Raw genomic sequence first — 20,939 nt, forward strand, 5'->3', positions numbered from 1 at the left:
TATGTTTAGGCCTCAATAAGTAGTCCACTTACATTCTTCACTACAATCCAGCACAAATATGGAATTATTTATCGTCATAGCACTTCCGGTCGGGACAGGGATCAAAAGTAGATGTCTACATGTATGGACATGGAGGGGTTGCCCATGGGCCTTGGTTCCAATAAGCCCATGGGGGAGAAAATGTCCACCCCCCTACTGCTAACCTTGATGTTGTGATGATGCACCCCACTACTGCTGCGGGTGGCGCTGCTGCTTTACGGTGGCAGTGCGTGAGTTACCCCCACGCGTATTTGCAGGATTTTGTGAGCTTCCTGCGGTGGTTTGAGAGACTGTAGAGGAGGTGTTAGTGATGTGAGCCTCCTCACGTGACTCGAGTGAAAGATCAACAACGTTCTCTTGCTCCTCCAATTGGAGCATAGATCGTGGGGCATCAAAGGAAGGTAGAGGGTTGAGATGACGAACGGAAGTACGAAAGGGTTTGTACTCCTCCGAGAGACCTTTCAAAAGTTGGAGAGCCACTCGATTATCGGAGACTTTATCTCCTACATTCTTTAAAATATCAGCAAGAGTTTTGAGATGGGTACAATAGGGCTTGATACCATCAAATTGTTCAAGCTTGGTGTTTGTGAATTGGGCATCCAGTTGCAAAGCCCTAGCAAACTAATTATTGTGGAAAAAAATTTCCTATCGATTTCACGTATCGACCGCTTTGTCATCCGGAGCAATGATGGAATTATGTAGGTCATTGAAATTGTCCCATAAATCCATTGACCCACAATATCGTCAAGTGGTTGCCAGAGAGCCATGTCAATAGGTTTGTCCTCCTTAGCAGCCGGCTCAACAACAGGTTTAGGTTTAGGCTTAACATGATCGATGACCAAATTAGCGCGGCGATGAATTTGAAATAGGGTAAACCAGTTGTTGTATTGTGTACCATCGTAATCAAGAACAATAGGGATGCAAGTCTTGATGTTTGTGACCAAAGACGCAGGATGGGGCTTGGAAGATTCGACCATGGTGGAGAAAGAAAAGAAGAAGAGAAGAGAAGAGCGGAAGAGAGAATTAGGTCGCGATTGTAACCTAGACTCGTGATACCATAAGAGAATGTGAGAGTATTTGCCATGCATTTCTCATTGATTAAACGCAATTATATATACAAAGTATTCTAGGTTAAACTAGGAAGATATACACAAAATAATATACACAATATTATTTACATAAATAGTTTATTTGCATAATCTATCACTTCCTCACCTTTCATTAGCTAGTACAAACTTCAATGCATTATTCTGATCTTAAATTTAAACTACGTAATAAATATTATAAAAAATTAATAAATTGAAAATAAACCTAGAGACTAATCCAATAATATATTACATAGTATTTGATTTTGATTTTTTTTTATTTTTTTATTTTTTTATTTTTTTACCTCTAGCACTTTTAAGATTTTAATTAACCGTGTTTGTATTTTCCTACCTTACATATAAATTTTTTGTATTTCACCACCTTAAAATTAAATATTTTTTTTAAAAAAATTTGCACCAACTAATTGATTATACATCCATTAATTTGTTAGTAGAGAATACACCATGTTCTATTCCCCCCCTTATTTTCCATGATTTCTCCGGCCCTTATTTTTCCTCAACCTCTACCTCCACTTTAATTTCTTCCCTTTGATCATTAACCTTCTATACATTCAAGGGATCTACGTTACATTCTCCTCCTTAAAAAAAAAAAATACATACTTTAAGTTCTCTTTCCTCCTCATCTTCTTCTTCTTCTTCTTCTTCTTCTTCTTCTTCTTCTTCTTCTTCTTCCACTGCACCTTTAATTAAATTGAGCTTGCTATATGCTACCTAAATTGTAAATGCATATTGCCCTTTCATTATTTCTTTAAGAGTGTGTTTTATTCACTTAACTTTTACTTATTTGAATTTGGGAATTCAATGATATTGAAAATATTTGAACTTGGTTAACCCTTATCCGAACTAATTTTTTTGGAACATAACTAAACTTATTAGATCTAAAACATAATTGAAAATAATTTGAATAGATAATCCCCTAATTTAAACCTCTCTCTCTCTTTCTCTCTCCTTGAAATATGAGGGTTGTTTAATTAAAATCCCCACTGTTCTTTATTTGCTAAAAAGAAAAAAAAAAAAATTACAAAGCAAAAGTTAGATAGTGACATAGAGGGAAAGATATATTTAGCAGGTTAAATAGAAGAGTGAAATTTTGAGGTTAAAGATCGATATGAATAGGTGAAGATGGATGTTGTGGGAAGTGTGATTGTAGGAAGAGAATTGTAATATATGTATAAAGGATGTGGAAATGAAACCATATTCAGTATCACTAATAAATTCATGGACATAAATATTTATACAGTAAGTAGCAAAATCAAAAGAAAGTGTTAACTTTAGGTGATAAAATAACCAAAAAAATGGTAGCTAAAAACAAAAGTGGGTATTTAAAATGTGGTAATTCAAAGTCAAAAAATCTATTTATTAACTTCTTATGTTCTGTTTTAATCGCAAGCATTTGGAATTTTACACTATTCACATACACTCCTTTGATCATCTTTTGTATCTTAGATGTTGGAAAAAAAATAGCCATGTGGGATCTTATTAAATTTGTTTCAAAAAACACTTTCAAAATATCAGCTTCTAATAATTTTTACTAAAAAATAATTTTAGATATTATTGTTATAAAATATACATTAACAAGCGTGATATTACCAACATTGCAAATAAAAAATAACAGAGGAATTATATAAAAAAGTTCTTATATAAAGCAGGCTATACCGCGTGACTAGAGATGACAGTGGATCCTAACCTGAGCCAAATCTGTCTTCACGGGTATGAGTCCTCACAATTTGGACTTAACAGATCAGGGTCAAATTTTGGTCTTTTCGAGTCAAAACAAAATTGATAATTACCCCCATAATTTCAACAAATATTCACACATATTTATAATATATATTTTTCCCTCCAAAATACAAACAAAACTCACAGGAGAAAGAATTGTTGCCTCCTATTTCCATCTCCTCAGATTGTCTAGCAATTTCAATTCACCTAAAGTATATTACACAATTAAAAAATAAAAAAATAAAAAACCAATTTGTACGAAATAATGAGAAAGGGGGGAAAGAGAGGGAGACCTCGGCGAGAACTGTCATCTATAATCCAGCGACATCTTCGATGTCATTGTCTTGATTAAATTGAAAGACGAAAAAAGAAAATCAAACAATAACCACGACATGGATATATAGATGAATAGAGAGAAGATGAGATGAGAACTCAAATCAAACATATGTTGGTTCAATTCTATTTTGAGTTGATAACTTCGTAACTTTTGATTCGGAACTCTGAATAGGCTTATGATATGTCGCTAAAAAAAAGAAAGTAAACTTCCAACTCAGTTTATTAGAATCAAATCTATGTATTTTATACAAAGTATGTTTTAAGATGTGGCCAAAAGATGGAGTGCAAGGGTATTGTTTTGAGTTTGTTTTACAGTTTAGCTCATATCTCCTTTATTTTAAATAAAAACTTCTGGACTTACAATATACTCCATATCATCGAAATGATTATATCAAGGGCTATCAAACAATTTTTTTGATGCTATTTTTTTCCCCTCTAAACACTATTTCCAAAAAAAATGAATAATATTCTTAATTTTTTATTCTAAATCCTTTTACATCTACTATTTATACATAGAAAATAATTATATTGACGTTGTAGTTTATAATAGCAATTAAAGATGCGTGGTACCTTTTATTCTTGGAAAGCATGAGCTAGAATTATTATTGCAATTCAATATCCAACAAATTTTAAATGCTTTGGGGAAAGAATCCAAACAATTTCATTTTGACATACGCTTAATTGATAGAATTAAAGATTACAAATTATGGAGAAAATTCGGTAAACTACCTGAAGCCTTACCAACTCCAATGTTACAAACATTACAAAGACAACTACAATACACCTTCCTTACAAGAAACAACTGGTTTGAAAATCCAACTAATTGCCTTTAAACATGCTTAAAGATATACCATATTACCATTATTGTTGGCTTTGTATCCTATAGTCCATTGACCTTAGGGAATTAGAGGAAGAACAAAGAACACACTGCGTTTGGCAGATAATAAAACGGCTCAAAAGAACACCAAAAGTGCTGAACTTTAGGTAAAAGGGGGAGTAAATTAAGACGATCAAGGCTTGATAACACAAATTGAGTCACTTTTACAAATGACTTGGTACCCTTAACTGTAGGCACCTTTAGCCTCTTATCTAAAGAAGAGACCATTACCATACATCCATACTAAAAATCCCCCAAAAGAAACTTATGAGAGCCCCTATAAAAAAAAGGGTTTTTCAAAGCAACGAATTGAAAATTCATATTACTAAGATAATATAAGGGTTACCAAGAGATAACCTTTGTCCTTCCAATAATCTTTTGACTGAAAAATCAAAAGATGTAACAACGCACAAGTAACAAGCCAAGACCAGCCCTAAAAACCAAAACCAACCACAATAAAGGGAAAACCCCAAAACTACCTGAACTCGGACACCAAAACACTTGTAGAGAAGACTAATACACCTCCCTAGCTCCTCTAAAAAACATATATATTCAACCATAAAAGGAAACGCGACCAATAATCCCAAATAGAACAACAACGAATGCATCAAAAAGCATCAAACTTTCGGCTAAGATTCAAAAACGTAAGGAAACAACAAAACATACTAAACACGAACCTAACTTCAAAATACTAGAAATGAGAAAACAACACACAAAGAAGCACAACATGGACAAAAGAAGACTATGAGAAAGAAAGGCTAAAACCAGAAAAGAAACCCTTATTGAGTCCTTACCTTTACCATCCAATTCCGGTTGAATCGAAATCACACACGACAACGATGAAGTTAGCTTCGGTAATAATGCCTAAAAGCCTAGTTAAACTAGATTTGACAAACCTTTATACCAACAAAACCTATCCCAAACAAAAACTCCTTACCTAACCTTTACCTTTACTAGTGTATTTAACAACGATGGCGATTAGGTAAGCTTTGAAAAAGGACCCTAAGGTTGAAGAACCCCACAAACTCCCTGGTGTTGAAGATAAAATGGTAAAAGCCAAAGACCTTTAGGGAAGATGAAGACCTCGTTGGAGAGGAACTGTGCTCCACTTTGTCTTCTCTGCGTGAAAAGCTGAACCCTTGGTGAGCAAAAAGGCGTTGAACAGCACCCATATGACCAAACCTCAATGCTAAGAACTAGAATTGAACTACGACAATGACCAAAGAAATTTTCCCTAAAGAAACCCTAACCCTAACTTTACTTCGAAAACAGCAGAAGCTTTCGGGTTAGCCTTGGGACATTATAATTATTATTATTTTTTCTGACATATTTTTTTTGACACATTATTATTCATAAAATTTACATTAATCATCAATAACTACATACTACAAAAATAGTTAATATTATATCAAATTGACATGCTAGGTATAAATTTCTCCTACACATTTTTTTTACACATTATTCATAAAATCCCTTAATCATCGATAACTATATACTAAAAGGCACACCATTAATGACACGTGTCATCTCTATCCTACTTTGCATCCATTATTTTTCATAAAAGTCATCTAAATATTTTCTTAATATATACTATATCTTTGATTAAGTGGTATGAAATATTAGTTAATAATTAAATAAGAAAATAAAAACTATTAGTGACACGAAGACACATCAGTAATGGCATACAACGTGTCATCTCTTGGTGCATTCATAGTATATATTTTTAAAAAGATAATAATATAATTATAGAAATAAATATTTATAAAAATATAATGATTTCCTTTTCTAAAAATATAGTACTATACTTAAAATACTACTTCGTATTTAGCATATCTTTTTTCAATTATTTTTTTGTCAAATATTCTTAGAAAATATTTTTATTTCTTGAAAGAAATTTATTATATATAATTGAAGTTATTGAATAGCTGTATAATATCTATAGGAAAATTTTGTAAGAAATTTTAATATATATATTTTCTCATGTCATGCATGTATTAGCTAGGGTGACAAGATATATATAACAACTAGTATAGTACCCGTGCAATTGCACGATTTTGATAGTTCAAATATTAAATCTCACATAATCGATATCAAAGTTAGTTTACTTCATAATAGTGATATTTTTTACAGTATTTGATTATTTATTCACACAATGTGTATCATAGTATTGCATATTATAATTTTAATTCAATGTTGAATAAAATATATTTAAATTTAATTAGAGATATAAAAGGGTTCATGGCCTTTACATATTTGACCTTTATATTAGAATAACTCATGCGAATCATGCCCATTCATATATCTCATATATTACCTTGAGATGACAATGGGTCCAAAACTTAACCTAGACCCGGTTAGACCTAAGGTGAAAGTTCGGATTTCGGTTTGGATTATTGGCCAAACCGAATCCAAACTGAATTATTTCGATTTTAGATTTTTGGAACCGAATCCAAACCGAATTTGGATTCAATCCAATTCAATCCAAACTAAAATAATTCGATTTTCATAAACGAATCCAATCCAAACCGAAATTTTATTGGGCTGTCGTTTTGGGCCTAAAAAATTAGGCATGTATTTGGACCTATTGTTTTGGCCTTTTTGATGGCTTAAACTTTGTACCTCTTCTTGAATAAAAGCATAAATTTTAAAGGAAAAGCTTAATAATTTTATGAATTACAACACAACAACAGGTCAGTAGTCCATAAAAATTCTTAAGCTCTAATGTTGCCAAATTTAGGAGATAGCATAATAAAAAAAAATAGTCCAGCCATTAGAATAAAATTTCAGACATAACAAAAGTCTTAAAAAAGCAATAAAATTCCTCATTCAACTAATAAATTCAATATGGCAGCTTCAACAACATGGCAACATCTTCAACATGATGGCAGAAACTACAACAACATGGCAACAGTATGGCACCATCAATCAATCTCAACCAAGTCTGGGTCATTTTGACCACCAATTGTCATATTCCTCAAGTCTAGCAACACAAAAATAAATAAGTTACAATATATAGAGAAGTAAACGAGCTTGAATACATATAATACAACAAACTTAAAATTCAGAACAACATACAAACATATAATCTAACTCAAAGTTCCAAACTTAAAATACAGAACAACCAAACTAAATATATCAAATTAAGGCCAAAACAGGTACAAAAAATCAACACCTCTCCTCACATAAATATTAAATTATGATGCATAATCTAAAAAACAAGTGGCTAACTAACAAAGGCAACACGATTTGGGGAAAAACAAGAAAATAAACAACCAACATCAATGGAATTAATTCGAACATAACAACGGAATGAAAGTGAAATTAAATAGATCTCTTACCTTTGAGTGTTGTATGAGAGAGTGAAAGTCAGGGTCTAACAGTGACAGAGTTGTTGGTGAGGGAGCGCGCACAAGGGAGCCGCAAGGTCTGACGGAACGAAGGTGTTCGCCCAAGGTGGTGAAGGAGCCGCAGGGTGGTGAGGGAGGTGGTGAGGGAGGTGCTGACGGAGGTGGTGAGGGAGGTGGTGAGAAAACGGGGAGAATTTAGGGAGGTAGTGAGGGAGCCGCAAGATTTAAACTCAGAACTCTGAAGATAGGAAAGGGAAAAGGGAAAAGAGGGAGAGAAAATTAGGGTTTAGGTTCATATATGAAGGGGAAATGGGCTTGGATATTTGGATTTGTATAATTCGGTTTGGACTTTCGGTGTTCGGTTTTTTGAAGCCCTAAACAGAATCCAAACCAAAATATTTCGATTTTGCTTTTTGGAATCGATCCAAACCGAAAACCGAGAAAAACTGAACCGAATTATTAATTCGGTTCGGTTTTCGGTTTTAAACCTTATTACTTTCACCGCTCTTAGACCCAACCCATATTTTAAGGTCTGGGTCCTAAATGGATCTGGGTTGGATTTGGGTCTAAGTGCAATGGGTCCGGGTTTGAAAAGTTCAGACCCATAACCGACCCAAATTCGACCCACACCTGCCACTCTTCTAAGGGCTCTAAGTCAAACGGTTCCTAGCTCCTACTCTTGTCAAGTCGATAGTCAAATGTTTAGTAGTATGTTTTTTTAACGTATTTTTTTCATATGAAGCTTATTTTAATATGCACTATGCAGTAAGATTGTTTAATGTATCTATATGTACAGTCAATTAGTCGCAAAAGTAATAGGATAGTTATAATGTATAAAAAATATAAGTGATTAAAAAAAATCATAATTAGACCCGAGACCCGCTAGACCCAGTGTAGATCGGATTTACTTAGTCCCCCATAAACTATCTTTATACTAACTTCAATCCTTTTTAGAGTTGTCCTCATTTTCTTGTTTTACCACTATCTAGAGTGTTGTGCACAACTTGATTCACCTTCGATCTCATCAACAGACGTAGCATTCTCAAGCTAAGAGGTCTTTTTGTTGGAGTGATTAAGAAAACACTTGGATCCTTGTAGACACCTGATTGTGTCTCCTCAATAACCAAACCCAGTGACGAGTACCTTTCACGTCTTTGATTATCGAGTTAGGTGAAGGGTTGAAGAGTCTCGTGAATTTCCTTTAGCCTTAATCATTTTTAACCTTTCTTTAAATTTTTTAAACCAAAATCATTCATTTCTTGTTTTCTAAAATCATTTATTTTGTGTCCACTTTATAAAAAATTCAAAACAGTTTATTTTGGTCCATAATACTGGTCCAATTATTTATTAGTTGGATGGGGTTTGAGAAGAGCTTTCTAACTATATATTATAAGCCCAAATCCGACTTATAATGAAGAAGTTATGGCCAAAATACTAAATCGAGCCCAAACCGGACCTAGGTCCACATTACCTACGACCTAATGATCATGAGGAGGGTTCGATACCTTATTTCCAATCCTAAACCAATTAGGATTCATTATAAGCTTCTAGAATCCTCTAGAAGGTTCTAATTTATCCTGTTTTCAAAAGATAAAGATTTAAGAATTTGATATTGAATAAAACATCTCTTTTTTTATAATCCTAATCCCGGTCAAAACTGAATTTCGTGCCTCATAATTTTTATCCAAATCTTGGATGGTTGGATATCTCTTGAAATTATCCCTCTAATGATATATCATGATCCCAATTCTGATTAGAAACGAAAAAGATATGATTAAAATACCAACTCTATCCAAAACTGACACTGTTCCACTATTTCTGCCATATCTCCAATTCTACAAAATAATCAATTTGATTCTAATTGGTTGGAAAGTAGACTTATAGAGCTTTGCAACTATATATTATTTATCTTATTTTGATTTCTGGATCAAAATTTATGATAAATAAAAATTCGCAAAACTGCAGGACCATCACGTCGCGATGGACCTGGCGCGCCACGATACTCCTATCGCGCTGCGATATGAGGAGTTTTATTCTGATTCGAATTTGAATCTTTTCTTATCGCTTTGATCCTCTTTTTTCCTATAAATAGAGGTCGTTTCACCCTGTTTCAATCACCAACAATTATCATCAATATCCTTTCTAATACTCTCTCACTCTCTCTCTCTCTCTTGACTTTTCATATTCTTAGCCTAGCCTAAACACATCCTTGATACTCTCCCTAATCAAACACCATATATACTTCCTTTGTGAGATTCAAATACTCCATTCCCTGCTCGACGTTGCCTACGACCTCAACGTGAAAGGTTGATAGAGGGTTTGGTCCCAAATCTATATTCCAAATATTATTTAATTTATTTACTTTGTTGATTTAATCTTTCTTGAAGTTTACTACCATGTTTATTGTTTTAATAGCAAGAAAGCCAACGCATCAAAGTGAGTGAATCTATTATCTTTATTCTTTGATTTTGGAGTAGAAATCATGCTTAGAATATTACTTTAATTCGTAGTATCATGTTAGGAGGTCTTTATGATTCCTAGTATCATGTTAGGATATCTTTATGATTTCTAGTATCAGGTTAGGATGTTATTTCAATTTCTAGTATCATGTTTAGGATAATGTTTTGATTGTGATTATTAGTGACATGCTAGGATTTGTTATTAACCTGTTTAGTATCATGCCTAGGATCTTACTATTAATGATATTTTGATGATTTTGATTATGATGATGATTGTTGTGTCAATTAATTATATGTTGCTTGATTATTCATGATTGATTTTTATTGCTTGATCACGCTCCTTTTTGCAGGTTTAAAGGGAATTTATACTTGAAATCACACCTAATAAGATAATTAATAATTTGATTTAGGCTAACATGATTTTAATTCAAGTGATCACCAATAACAGATTTAATTGTGCATTAATAATCAACCAACGTAGATTAAATATGCTGATGATTAATTTGATGTATGTATGTTGTTTGGAAAGTGCACATGAATATCATAAGAATTAAGTAGAGGCCAATTTAGGGCGGGTTCAATCTCTTGTAGGTTGAAGTCGTACCATCATCCCTGAAGATCCAGTCATGGTTCCGAACCACTATGAAGTTAGCGATCTCCGTGATCATGAATGGGGTGTAACCTTCGCACCTGTGAACGGTTTACAAGTTCCTAAAACTTGTTGGCGACTCTTATATCTCTAGCTTCCTTCCCTTGGAGCCCCGCCATGCCTAAAAGCATGATCACAGTGGGGCTCAAGAGGTTGAGTTTGAAAAATTTCCTACAATCCCCATTATCACAAATCAAAGATGTAGATGTTTACAATAAAAATTTCAAGATTTTGTTAGTATAATAATCAATTATTTTTAAACCACATCATATAATTAATTATGTAACAACTCTTTATAGTGAAAAATCTACCTTTTCTTTTTCAGACGAAGGTTCTATTGATTTACTGAAAAACACAACATTAACATCATCTTCTTGTAAATAAAAATGAATAAAATGCATTATAACGATTAGTTTAGTTTTATTACATTTTTTTCCTTGTTACGTTAATGATGTAGTCCTTAAAGCTCAAATGCTATGCTCATATTTTCAATACCTTTAATAGCTTGTCCTTCAAAGTTTAAATCCATCGCTAATATTTGCAAAATTTGAAAGACTTCAGGATCAAACATGAACTTGGGGAAATGGCCGGGTGGGAAAAAATTAATAATAGAGTGACACTCGAAATTATTGCATATATTGTCTTCTGTTTTAACATAAACATAGATTACAATATCATAATAAAATATATATGTTCATAGGTATAACTAATTGGAATATCACACAATAATACTTGTATACATTTAGTTAAATATATGATAACATATACATTATTTTGCTATTAATTTAATAAGATCAATTTACGGAATCTTTATAATTTATATGTAGCTCAAATGCCTTATTTTGTTAACTAAAATCTGTAATATCATTATATATGATATAAAATATTTGTATTGTTTATACTGCCATATTTAATTATATAAGATAGCCTATTTTATATTATTTACTATCAATTAATGACATATGTTTAGGGTATAACTACCCTATCCACGTGGACCAATCATGCGCTAACACGTGTCAGCCTCAGAGGGGTCTTAAGAGAACCAATCCTCTGGTGACACGTGGCACTTCAACCCATGAAAGGGGAAACTGATCCCCTTAGACTATAAATAGAGGAAAATCCTTATTTATTGCACATACATTTATTCATATACACACAAAATCCGAGCAATATTAATTGCAGAATTCTCTCAAAATTCGAGAGAAAAACCTTTACATTTCGCACTTTTATACATCCAAATACGTTCTAACTTGATCGTCGGAGGAGGAACTCCACCCAACCGGAGTTTTCCGTGGTTTTGTAGGTACAGACGGTCTGCACATTCTTGGAATTGTAACTCTCCCGAGGGACTCTAAAAAAACCGAAACATTTAGCGCCATCTGTGGGGAGAGTACTTCTGAGATGGCATCAGAGTCTATACCGCCTGCTTAAGGCAAACGACCTACGGTTGAAGCCGAGGTCCACACGGACCAAGATAGTAGTGACGACCTTGAAGTCGACACCTATGTAGCCCCAGACGGGTCATCCAGAACAAGACGCACCTGTTCCAAGGAAACAAGGGAACAGGACGAAGACAAAGCTGGTCCAAGCAACCCAACCGTCAAGCCGGCTGGGACACCCCAGGCGGCAGAGGGTGCTGCCCCCGTTACAAGAGACGAACTCATGAAATTCATGACGAGTTTCAAAGGGGAAATCAAGGACCTTATAAACAAGTCTACTGGCACCAACAAGGGTCAGTCGGCCAAGAAGCCTTCTCCCTCTAGGAAGAAGCAAGTGAAGGATCGAATGCCTACTCCTCACCCTAAGCAAAAGGGGACGGATAGTCCCATGCTCAATCTATCAAAATTCCGTTTCCCCGAAACAAGGAAAAGGAAGGTCATCCAGCAAATCCAGCCGGATGGATAAAAAAAGACTTACTCGGATGCCCGAATGTTAATCCAGCAGAAGAGAAGTCAACAATTGTCTGAGTCGGCTTCAACGTCGACTTACCCAGACAGTTTTCGAAACACTTCAATGAGGTATTTGGAAACAAACCGAGAGAGTCAGTCACGCGGCATGTCCGTACGTACTGGCCCTCAGATTATCCAGCTGGCTCCGTATGTGCCCCAACAGCCATAGATGCCGTATGCATCACCCTACATGCAGCCGACACTTTTTGAGGGTAAGGCGGCACAAAATGTCCGGCCCATGGATTAGCAGCTCCGGCTGCTAAACCTTGGGAAACAGCCGTCAGCGTTCTCCAAGGAGATAACCGAGGCGGCTCAGCCGACCAAGGTTAAGAATGTGTTGGTTGGTACCTATGACGGTACCACCAACCCGGAAGACCACCTAATGGCTGATACCAACCTCATGTACTTACAGGGGTTGGATGACGCCGCCTGGTGTCGATGCTTCCCGGCGACGTTGAAGGGCATAACCTAACTATGGTTTGGCAATCTGCCAGCCGGTTGCATCAACAACTTCAAGACGCTTGCATACTTGTTCGCGTCCAAATTCTCTATGAACATCCCAGCCAAAAAGACAAGTCTTGATTTGGGGGCTATTAAGCAGGGAGATAGAGAAGGGCTAAGGTCTTATGTTAGGCGGTTCAATCTAATGAGAATTCAGATCCAGGGGCTGTCTGACGAAGTAGCACACAGACTTCTTCAAGGGTCTGAAAGACGGGCCGACTTTCAAATTCAACTTAGTCAAAAAGAGGGTGGCTACCCTCCAAGAAGCTATGATGGAAGCCGAAGCCTATATACAGGCGACGAAGCTTTGTGTCGTCAAGCAGCCGTGGACCCTAAAAAGTTCGACAAAAAAGAGAGTCGGTTAGCTCAATCGGCCAAAAAAGAAGAGAGCAAGAAAAGAAAAGAAGTTTGAGTGGCAGATAATTCTAGTCAGTCGTCCTAAAAGAAAAAAAAAAGAGTTGAAGTCGTACGTCCCCAAGTACGAGTTCACCAAGGACTGCTCCTCCATCCTCGTGAAGATTAAAGACCGGTTGACCATTGAGAAACCGGCTGCAATGAAAACTCCCATCAAAAGCCGGGACAAGAGCAAGTATTGTCAATTCCATGAGGATATAGGCCATAACACCAATGGCTGCTATAGCCTCAGGCGGTTACTGGACCGTCTGGCTGGTGAGGGGGCTTTGAAGTCCTATATTTTGAAGTCCAAGAGTAACCCAAGAACAAACAGTGGACAACCATCCAAGAAGCCTGCCAACCTTGATATAAGCTCTGACACTAATCTTTACTATAGCAGGCGGTTTCGCGGGAGGGGGTCCTACCATCTTGGGCACCAAGGACAACATCAGAAAGCTGGAGGTCAACTCAGTGGATAAGGGCTAGGCGTCGAAAGACACCTTCCCTGAGGTCATCATCTCTGAGAAGGACCGGAGCAAAGTCAGGCGGCCTCATGATGACCCCATAGTCATCGAGTGCAAGGTTGCCAACCAACGAGTGGGCCGGATCCTCATTGATACCGGGAGCTCGTCTGACCTTATTAGTTATCGGTACTTGGCGAAGCTCAAGTACAAGCCTAGCAGCATGCACAAAGTCTCTAACCCCTTAGTTGGTTTTGGGGGAGGAGTAGTGCATTCGGTGGGGAGGATTGACCTACCCATCCAGTTAGAAGAAAAGGGGGAGGGACGACACATGGTCGTCAAGTTCTTAGTGGTTGAGAAATTGACCGCCTACAATCTGATTTTGGGTCGTCCTACCCTCAACGAGTCCAAGGCAGTCATCATCGATCCCATCCCTCATCCTGATCAAATTTGAGAGGGATGATGGGTTAGTGGGTTCCCTGAATGAGGATCAGAAGACGGCAAGGGAGTGCTACCTCTTAGACGTCAAGCCTACTGTGCCCGCAGCCGGACAAGGCGAGGAACCTATTGAACTTAATGACTTCAAGGAAGTCGCGCCTGCTCCCAAAGTAGCTGGCAAAAAGAGAAAGGCGAACCACTTGGTGGCCGTAAAAAAAAAGAAGCAATAGCAATCACTGATCGGGGAACGGTCAGATGATCTCCGTCCCTAGCCGGCTGGTGAAAATATTAACATTGTTCTTGACGACAGCCGTCCGGAACAAACCGTTAAGGTAGGGACGGTTGCTTTTGCCAGGTTGGGTGCAGATTTGCACCAACTGCTGAAAGAATTCAAAGACACTTTTGCCTTTGAAGTGGAAGAGATGTCAGGCGTCAGCCAGATCTTGCTGTCCACAAACTTGTCGTGAATCCCAAAAGGAAGCCGGTTAGGCAAAAGAAAAGAAATCACTGCAAGGAAATATCTTAGACAGCTGCCGCCGAGGTCAAGAAGCTGATGGATGCCGGGTTCATTCGGCAATGCTACTACACGGATTGGGTAGCAAATGTTGTCCTCGTTATGAAGCCGAATGGTACCTGGCGGATGTGTGTTGATTACACAGATCTGAACAAGGCATGTCCGAAGGATAACTATCCACTTCCAAAGATCGATAGTTTGGTCGACTCTACAATCGGTCATGCCTTGATGAGCTTCATGGACGCCTACTCAGGCTTCCATCAGATACCCTTGTGGAAAAAAGATCAAGAGAAGAAGACATTCGTCACAGATCAAGGGTTATTCTGTTACACGGTGATGCCGTTTGGGCTGAAGAATGCGCCTGCTACCTTCCAACGAATGATTAATACAGTCTTCATTAATCAAATTGGGAGGAATGTAGAGGCGTACATTGATGACATGATAGTCAAATCTAAGCTACAGACGGATCACCTTACTGACCTCCGAGAAACCTTCACCACCCTCAAGCGGCACAAGGTCCTTCTTAATCCCAAGAAGTGTGTCTGTGGAGTTGAGTTTAGGAAATTTCTCGGATTTTTGATTGATCAAAGGGGGATAGAGGCCAACCTGGAAAAGATACAGGCGGTAATTGACATGAAGTCACCCCGCACTGTCAAGGAAGTTCAAAAACTTACTGGTTGTCTGGCGGCATTGGGGAAATTCCTCAGCCAATCAGGTGACAAATGCCTCTACTTCTTTCGGTAATAAAAAAGAAGACTAGATTCGAATTTAGGGAAAATGCTGAGGCGGCATTCCAGAAATTGAAGGAGCACCTCCACTCATTGCCATGGTTGGTTAGCCCTCTAGCAGGAGAGGTTCTCTATATGTATTTGGCCGTCTCAAATCATGCCCTCAGTAAGAGACGATATTCAGCTCCCGGTATATTTCATTAGCCATGTACTTTGGAATGCTGAGCTACGGTACCCCTTGGTTGAAAATTTTGGCCTTGCCCTTTTCATGGCAATCAAGAAGTTGAAACCTTACTTATTGGCTCATCCGGTGGTGGTCTACACAGACCAACCCCTTAAGCGGCTAATGACAACCTTGGAGTCATTCGCCAGAATGCTCAAATAGGCTATTAAAATGCAAAGTCTAGAAATAACTTTTGAACCAAGAAAGGCAGTGAAAGGTCAGGCATTCGCCGACATCATTGTAGAAATGACAAGGTTGGCTCAGCCGGACAATGTTGATCAGGTTTGGAAGGTATATGTAGACATGAGCTCTACTATGAACGGCTGTGGTGCAGGCGTAATTTGCAAGTCTCCGAAATGGGACAAATATGAATATCCACTACGGTTCAAGTTCTAAGCCTCAAATAATGAGGCGGAATATGAGTCTTTGCTAGTCGGTATCCGCATGTGTAAGGCGGTAGGGGCAAGAAAGGTTGACGCCTGCTCTGACTCTCAATTAATCGTTAGCCAATACCATGGTGACTACGAGACCACCCATCCGGCTATGATCAAATATCTACAGGCGGTCAAAGACGAGGCCAGGACACTTGACGAATTTCATCTAAGTCAGGTGCTCAGGTCAGAAAATAATCAGGCGGATGCACTGTCTAACTTGGCATCATCCGCCTCTTGTGATACGCCTAGGTCAGTCTTTTGGGAAGTCATGGAAAAAAGAAGCATTGAACATGATCTCATTGGAATTCTTGATCGAAGCTCGACCTGGATGGATGCCCCTTCAGAAGCGGCTGCACTAAAGAAGCGGGACGCAAGTTTTAAGGTCCATAATGGAGAACTCTTCAGGAAGGGTTACCTCCAGCCACTGCTGAAATGTGTCAGCCCTGAAAGGGGGAAAGAAGTTGTAGAGGATCTGCACTCGGGCTTTTGTGCATCACATATAGGCGGCAAAACTCTAGCAAAAAGGGCCAGGCAATAGGGCTACTTTTGGCCCACTCTTGAGCCAGACGCCATGGAAATGGTGAAGAAGTGCGATAAGTGTCAAAGATTTGACAAACTCATACCCCGTCTGGCCACCGATTTGACGGCTATCTACAGCCCGGTAATGGGGCATGGACATCTTGGATCCATATACGCCTGCTACAAGCGAACGGAGATACATCTTGGTTGCTGTAGATTACTTCACCAAATGGGTTGAGGCAGAGGCGGTCAAGGGCATTAAGACAAAGGATGTCATCTCCTTCATTTGGAGAAACATCATCACCCGGTTTGGGGTACCTATGTCTATGGTCTTTGACAATGGCCCTCAGTTTGAAACGCCTATCCTCAAGAGCTGGTTGGGAGATCAAGGGATCTCACATTGTTTTGCATCAGTCGGTCGTTCCTAAGCAAACGGCCAAGTTGAAGCCTTCAACAAGCTCATCTCAGACAACATTAAAAAGAAAATTGAAAGAGCTGGCGGTCTATGGGCAGATGAGTTGCCTCATGTCCTATGGGGCATCAAAACAACTGAAAAAGGTACAACCGTTGAAATCTCGTTTCTCATGACATACGGCACTGAAGCTGTTCTGCCTATTGAACATTATTTTTTTGGACGAAAATTGTAATATTAAAGCTCTTGTATCTTCATCATCCCACACAGCTTCAGCAGCAGAAGATTCCTTTCCAGCAGAAGAAGAAGAATCATCCCCACTAGTTACCCTCGTAGTATGACCATCCTCAGGCATCACTTAAATTTGCATATCAAGGGCTTCAGCTAGACTGACAAGAGCAAAGAACAAAAAAAGTAATCTGAATAAAAATACTTCACTTAAAAAAATAATAATATATTGACCAATCAAAATATAATCCCTCCATCCCATAGAAAAGTTTGCATCTACTAAAAGTCTGAAAGATGCCCCACATTAAAGTACGTATTCTTCTTTTAGCAAGTTTTTTCACTTAACTTGTTCTTGGGCCTTTTACTCTCTACTTTCTCTCTTTTAACTTCCATGCCATTTGTCAATAAGTTACAAAGGGAGTATATAAAGCTAATGGATTCATACTTAAAAAAAAACATTGCGAGAAACTTACGATGATACACCCCGATACAAATGGTCATAAGATTTTCGCAGCTTCTCGTATAAAGATGCATTATCATCACTAAGCTCCCCTTTTACAGTCAAAATTTTTGCATTCTCATGCTCCATCTGGCGAAGAGACTGAAGAAGGGTTCAATCAAGAATCAACAAAAGTTCTCGGGTGGAGTGGGGTGGGGTGGAGGGGGGGTTTGGTAAGTGATTAACAATCAAAGGGAAGTAAGGTCTGACAAACTGTTCAAACAACTTCTGATGAAAAGAAAGAAAATATATTGGAACATTACCTATGAAGTGAAAAGTTTTAGCAGCACACACCAAACTTAACAATTCTCAGCATGGAAAATGAAAAGTAAAATTGGTGAGAGAAATAGGCACATGAGGCTAACACCAAAAGCAAAGTACTCAAGAAAGTAAACGAAGTGAATTTGTAACTTATGAATTTGTAGTGTTCACTGACCCAGAAATGTCATCACCAGATGGCTTGACCTCCTTTGCTTCAGTCATCAAAACAATGCCAAAAGTCCTTTGATGCTAAATTTACAAGAAGCACATGTATAATACACAAGAAAGGACAAAATGTCAACTTGCTAGGTGCATAAGTGCATGGGCAAATACAACAAGACTATGTTCTTAGCACCTTTGGGAATAGTGCACCTCACTATCAGTCAGCTTGAACAAGGAGCACAACAAATTCCAAAGAATTACATTTTTCATTGATAAAAAGTACGGAGTACTTCATTTGTTTTTCCAATTAAACACTTTTGTCTTCACACTTGCTAGTGTATACTTCAACCACTAATATCCTTACAATTAATTGTGTAAAATTTACACCCAAAAAATAGATATTTTGAAAATATACAATGCTATGAGTACATTTGTAGCTAATATAAGTATCCTAAGTGCAATGTGAGAGTGTGAGACTATGATAGTCTTACCATTGTTATATGTAGCTTCAAAGTGTAAATTATTTTTTAAAATAAATACTAAAGCTACACACTAAAAAAATTAGTAAACCCTACCGGCTATAGCTACAAAGGCTGGGATCAAGTTACACAGCATCAACATAAACAATATTCAATGCCTCTTAAGAAGTTCCCTTAGAGGTGGTATAGGGAAACCTGGTTGTCTGGTACATGCAGCCTATTCCAACAAAAACAGAAATATTGAGTTCATTAACCCTTGATCTGAAACGCAATAGCATCCACCACTTCACAGCATATAAGATGTGCACACATTTTAATGAGCCACCTTAATTGGTAGCCTCAAATTTTCAGGTTTACACCCAGGCATAAACTTTTTGCGTAAAGTAAACAAATTGCTTGACATCTTGGCACACGCAGGAGGATCAGGTTTGAACTATTTCAAGAAGACTAACAATTAACATAGAGTCAGGTACATCAGATACTTAAATTGACTAACAATCATGATTGATACAAATACTTCAAAGGTGTTTCTTATATCAACACAATCTCACAACCGCACATGTTAGTTTACATAGCAACAAGCACGAAATCAGGATATTAAGTTCCATAACCCTTGATCTGAAACACAATGGCATCCACGTGCACATATTTTAATGAGCCACCTTAATTGGTAAACTCGTGTTTTCAGGTTTACACTCAAGCGTAAAGTTTTTGTATAAAATAAATTACATACTATTTGACATCGTGGTTCACACAGGCAGATCAGGCTAAACTAATACGAGAAAACTTACATATTACCCAAACTCAGGTACGTTAGATACTCAAATTGGCTGACAATTATGAAAGATAGAAAAAGAGAAAATGCTACTTTCTTACTCCCTTATAATCATTCCCACTTGATATTTTGTGGCCTTCAAGACAGAACTATGATGAAGAAATTCTCTTAACTTATGCAAAATGTTTTTATCCTAAAATAGTATTTCAAAATTCTATAAGAAAATTTTGTCATAAGATACAGGCATACAGCATATGAAATCGCCATAGTTTACAGGAATCTAACCACACTTTGACTTGGAACAGGTCATTAGAACATTATATGCAGAATAGAGGGAGTACAATATGCGCTTCAACTACTCCCACTCCGAACATGATCAACCAAATGTAATTTGAAAAGTCTCGAAATAATAGGCCACTTTCTAGCTTTAGTATGCTACAATTCGAGTTCAACAAAGAAGAACAGTCATAGTATTCTCACTCACTCTATTCCAAGAAAATAACTCCGAACAAATGTGGCATATTATCTAGGTACGGTCCGCCGGTCCGGACGGATGAAGTGTATCATTCCAATACAAGGTGAATAGACTTCAATCCATTCAATTCAATTATGTAAAAAGCAAATAAATACTTAATTCTATCGTTTAACCATGCATTAACTTAAACTGAATTCAATTTCCCGAAATTCAAGATAATCAAAAATCAATCAAATAAAGTAGCAAACCTATTAATGTCACTATTTGAGACAAAAGGGTAGCACTGAATCAAAGAAAATGCATGATGTCTTACAACTTGCAAAGCAAACATACCATTCCTAGCCCTTCTGTGCAAGGACCACCCACCAAAGCAATAATCCGAGCACCAGTTCCTGGTGAACAGGCTCCAAGCAACCTTGTAGCCACATTTAATGCCACACCAGTGCATCGAAATGCTCTACTACCTGGTGGAACAGACCACCGGTCTGTTTGTAGTTCATCCAGTAACTAAAATTCACAGACACAGAAAAAAAAATTAGCACATTTCAAGCCCCACCCTAGACGATCTACCAAAAAATTAAAAACTAATGGTTCTCACTTAATTAGGAGGAAAAAGAACATGTGCATAATGAAGTGGGGTTTACCCGAAAGAAAGAAAATCAAAGCAAAATGCACGAAATTAACAACAGTACTTCAGATTTATGGAACCCTAACTGAAGATTTAGGGTTTTGATCCATCAATTGAGCATCAAAAACAGTGTAAACCATCAAATTTTGAACTGGGTATTCCTCAAATCTTGTAAACCCAATTCATGGAACACAAAAAGTGAACATTCTTAAACAATCGACCAAAATATCTAAAATAATTCCAAAAAATTGAAAACCCCTGGTTAAGATGAAACAGAGTTAGAACTTGAAAAAACTGACCTCATTGTGAGTCCCGAGGAAGCAAATCT

At 37.3% G+C, this 20,939-nt stretch overlaps 1 protein-coding gene across 1 annotated transcript; it reads right to left on the reverse strand.

Annotated features, from left to right (window-relative positions):
* Positions 1–228: 228 nt before the first annotated feature.
* Positions 229–1,016, reverse strand: LOC110691294. Its single transcript, XM_021868216.1, has 2 exons — positions 777–1,016; positions 229–660 (listed from the first exon to the last, which is right to left on the reverse strand). The coding sequence occupies exons 1-2, from the start codon at positions 1,014–1,016 to the stop codon at positions 229–231; spliced, it is 672 nt and encodes a 223-aa protein (XP_021723908.1).
* Positions 1,017–20,939: the final 19,923 nt, after the last annotated feature.

This window comes from Chenopodium quinoa, unplaced genomic scaffold (assembly GCF_001683475.1).
Source record: "Chenopodium quinoa cultivar QQ74 unplaced genomic scaffold, ASM168347v1, whole genome shotgun sequence".
Classification (NCBI taxonomy): Eukaryota; Viridiplantae; Streptophyta; class Magnoliopsida; order Caryophyllales; family Amaranthaceae; genus Chenopodium; species Chenopodium quinoa.

Coding starts and splice junctions, on each gene's coding strand:
- LOC110691294 (XM_021868216.1), bottom strand. CDS start 1,016: ATGGTCGAATCTTCCAAGCCCCATCCTGCGTCTTTGGTCACAAACATC. Junction 661..776: donor GGCAACCACTTGACGATATT/GTGGGTCAATGG, acceptor CACAATAATTAG/TTTGCTAGGGCTTTGCAACT.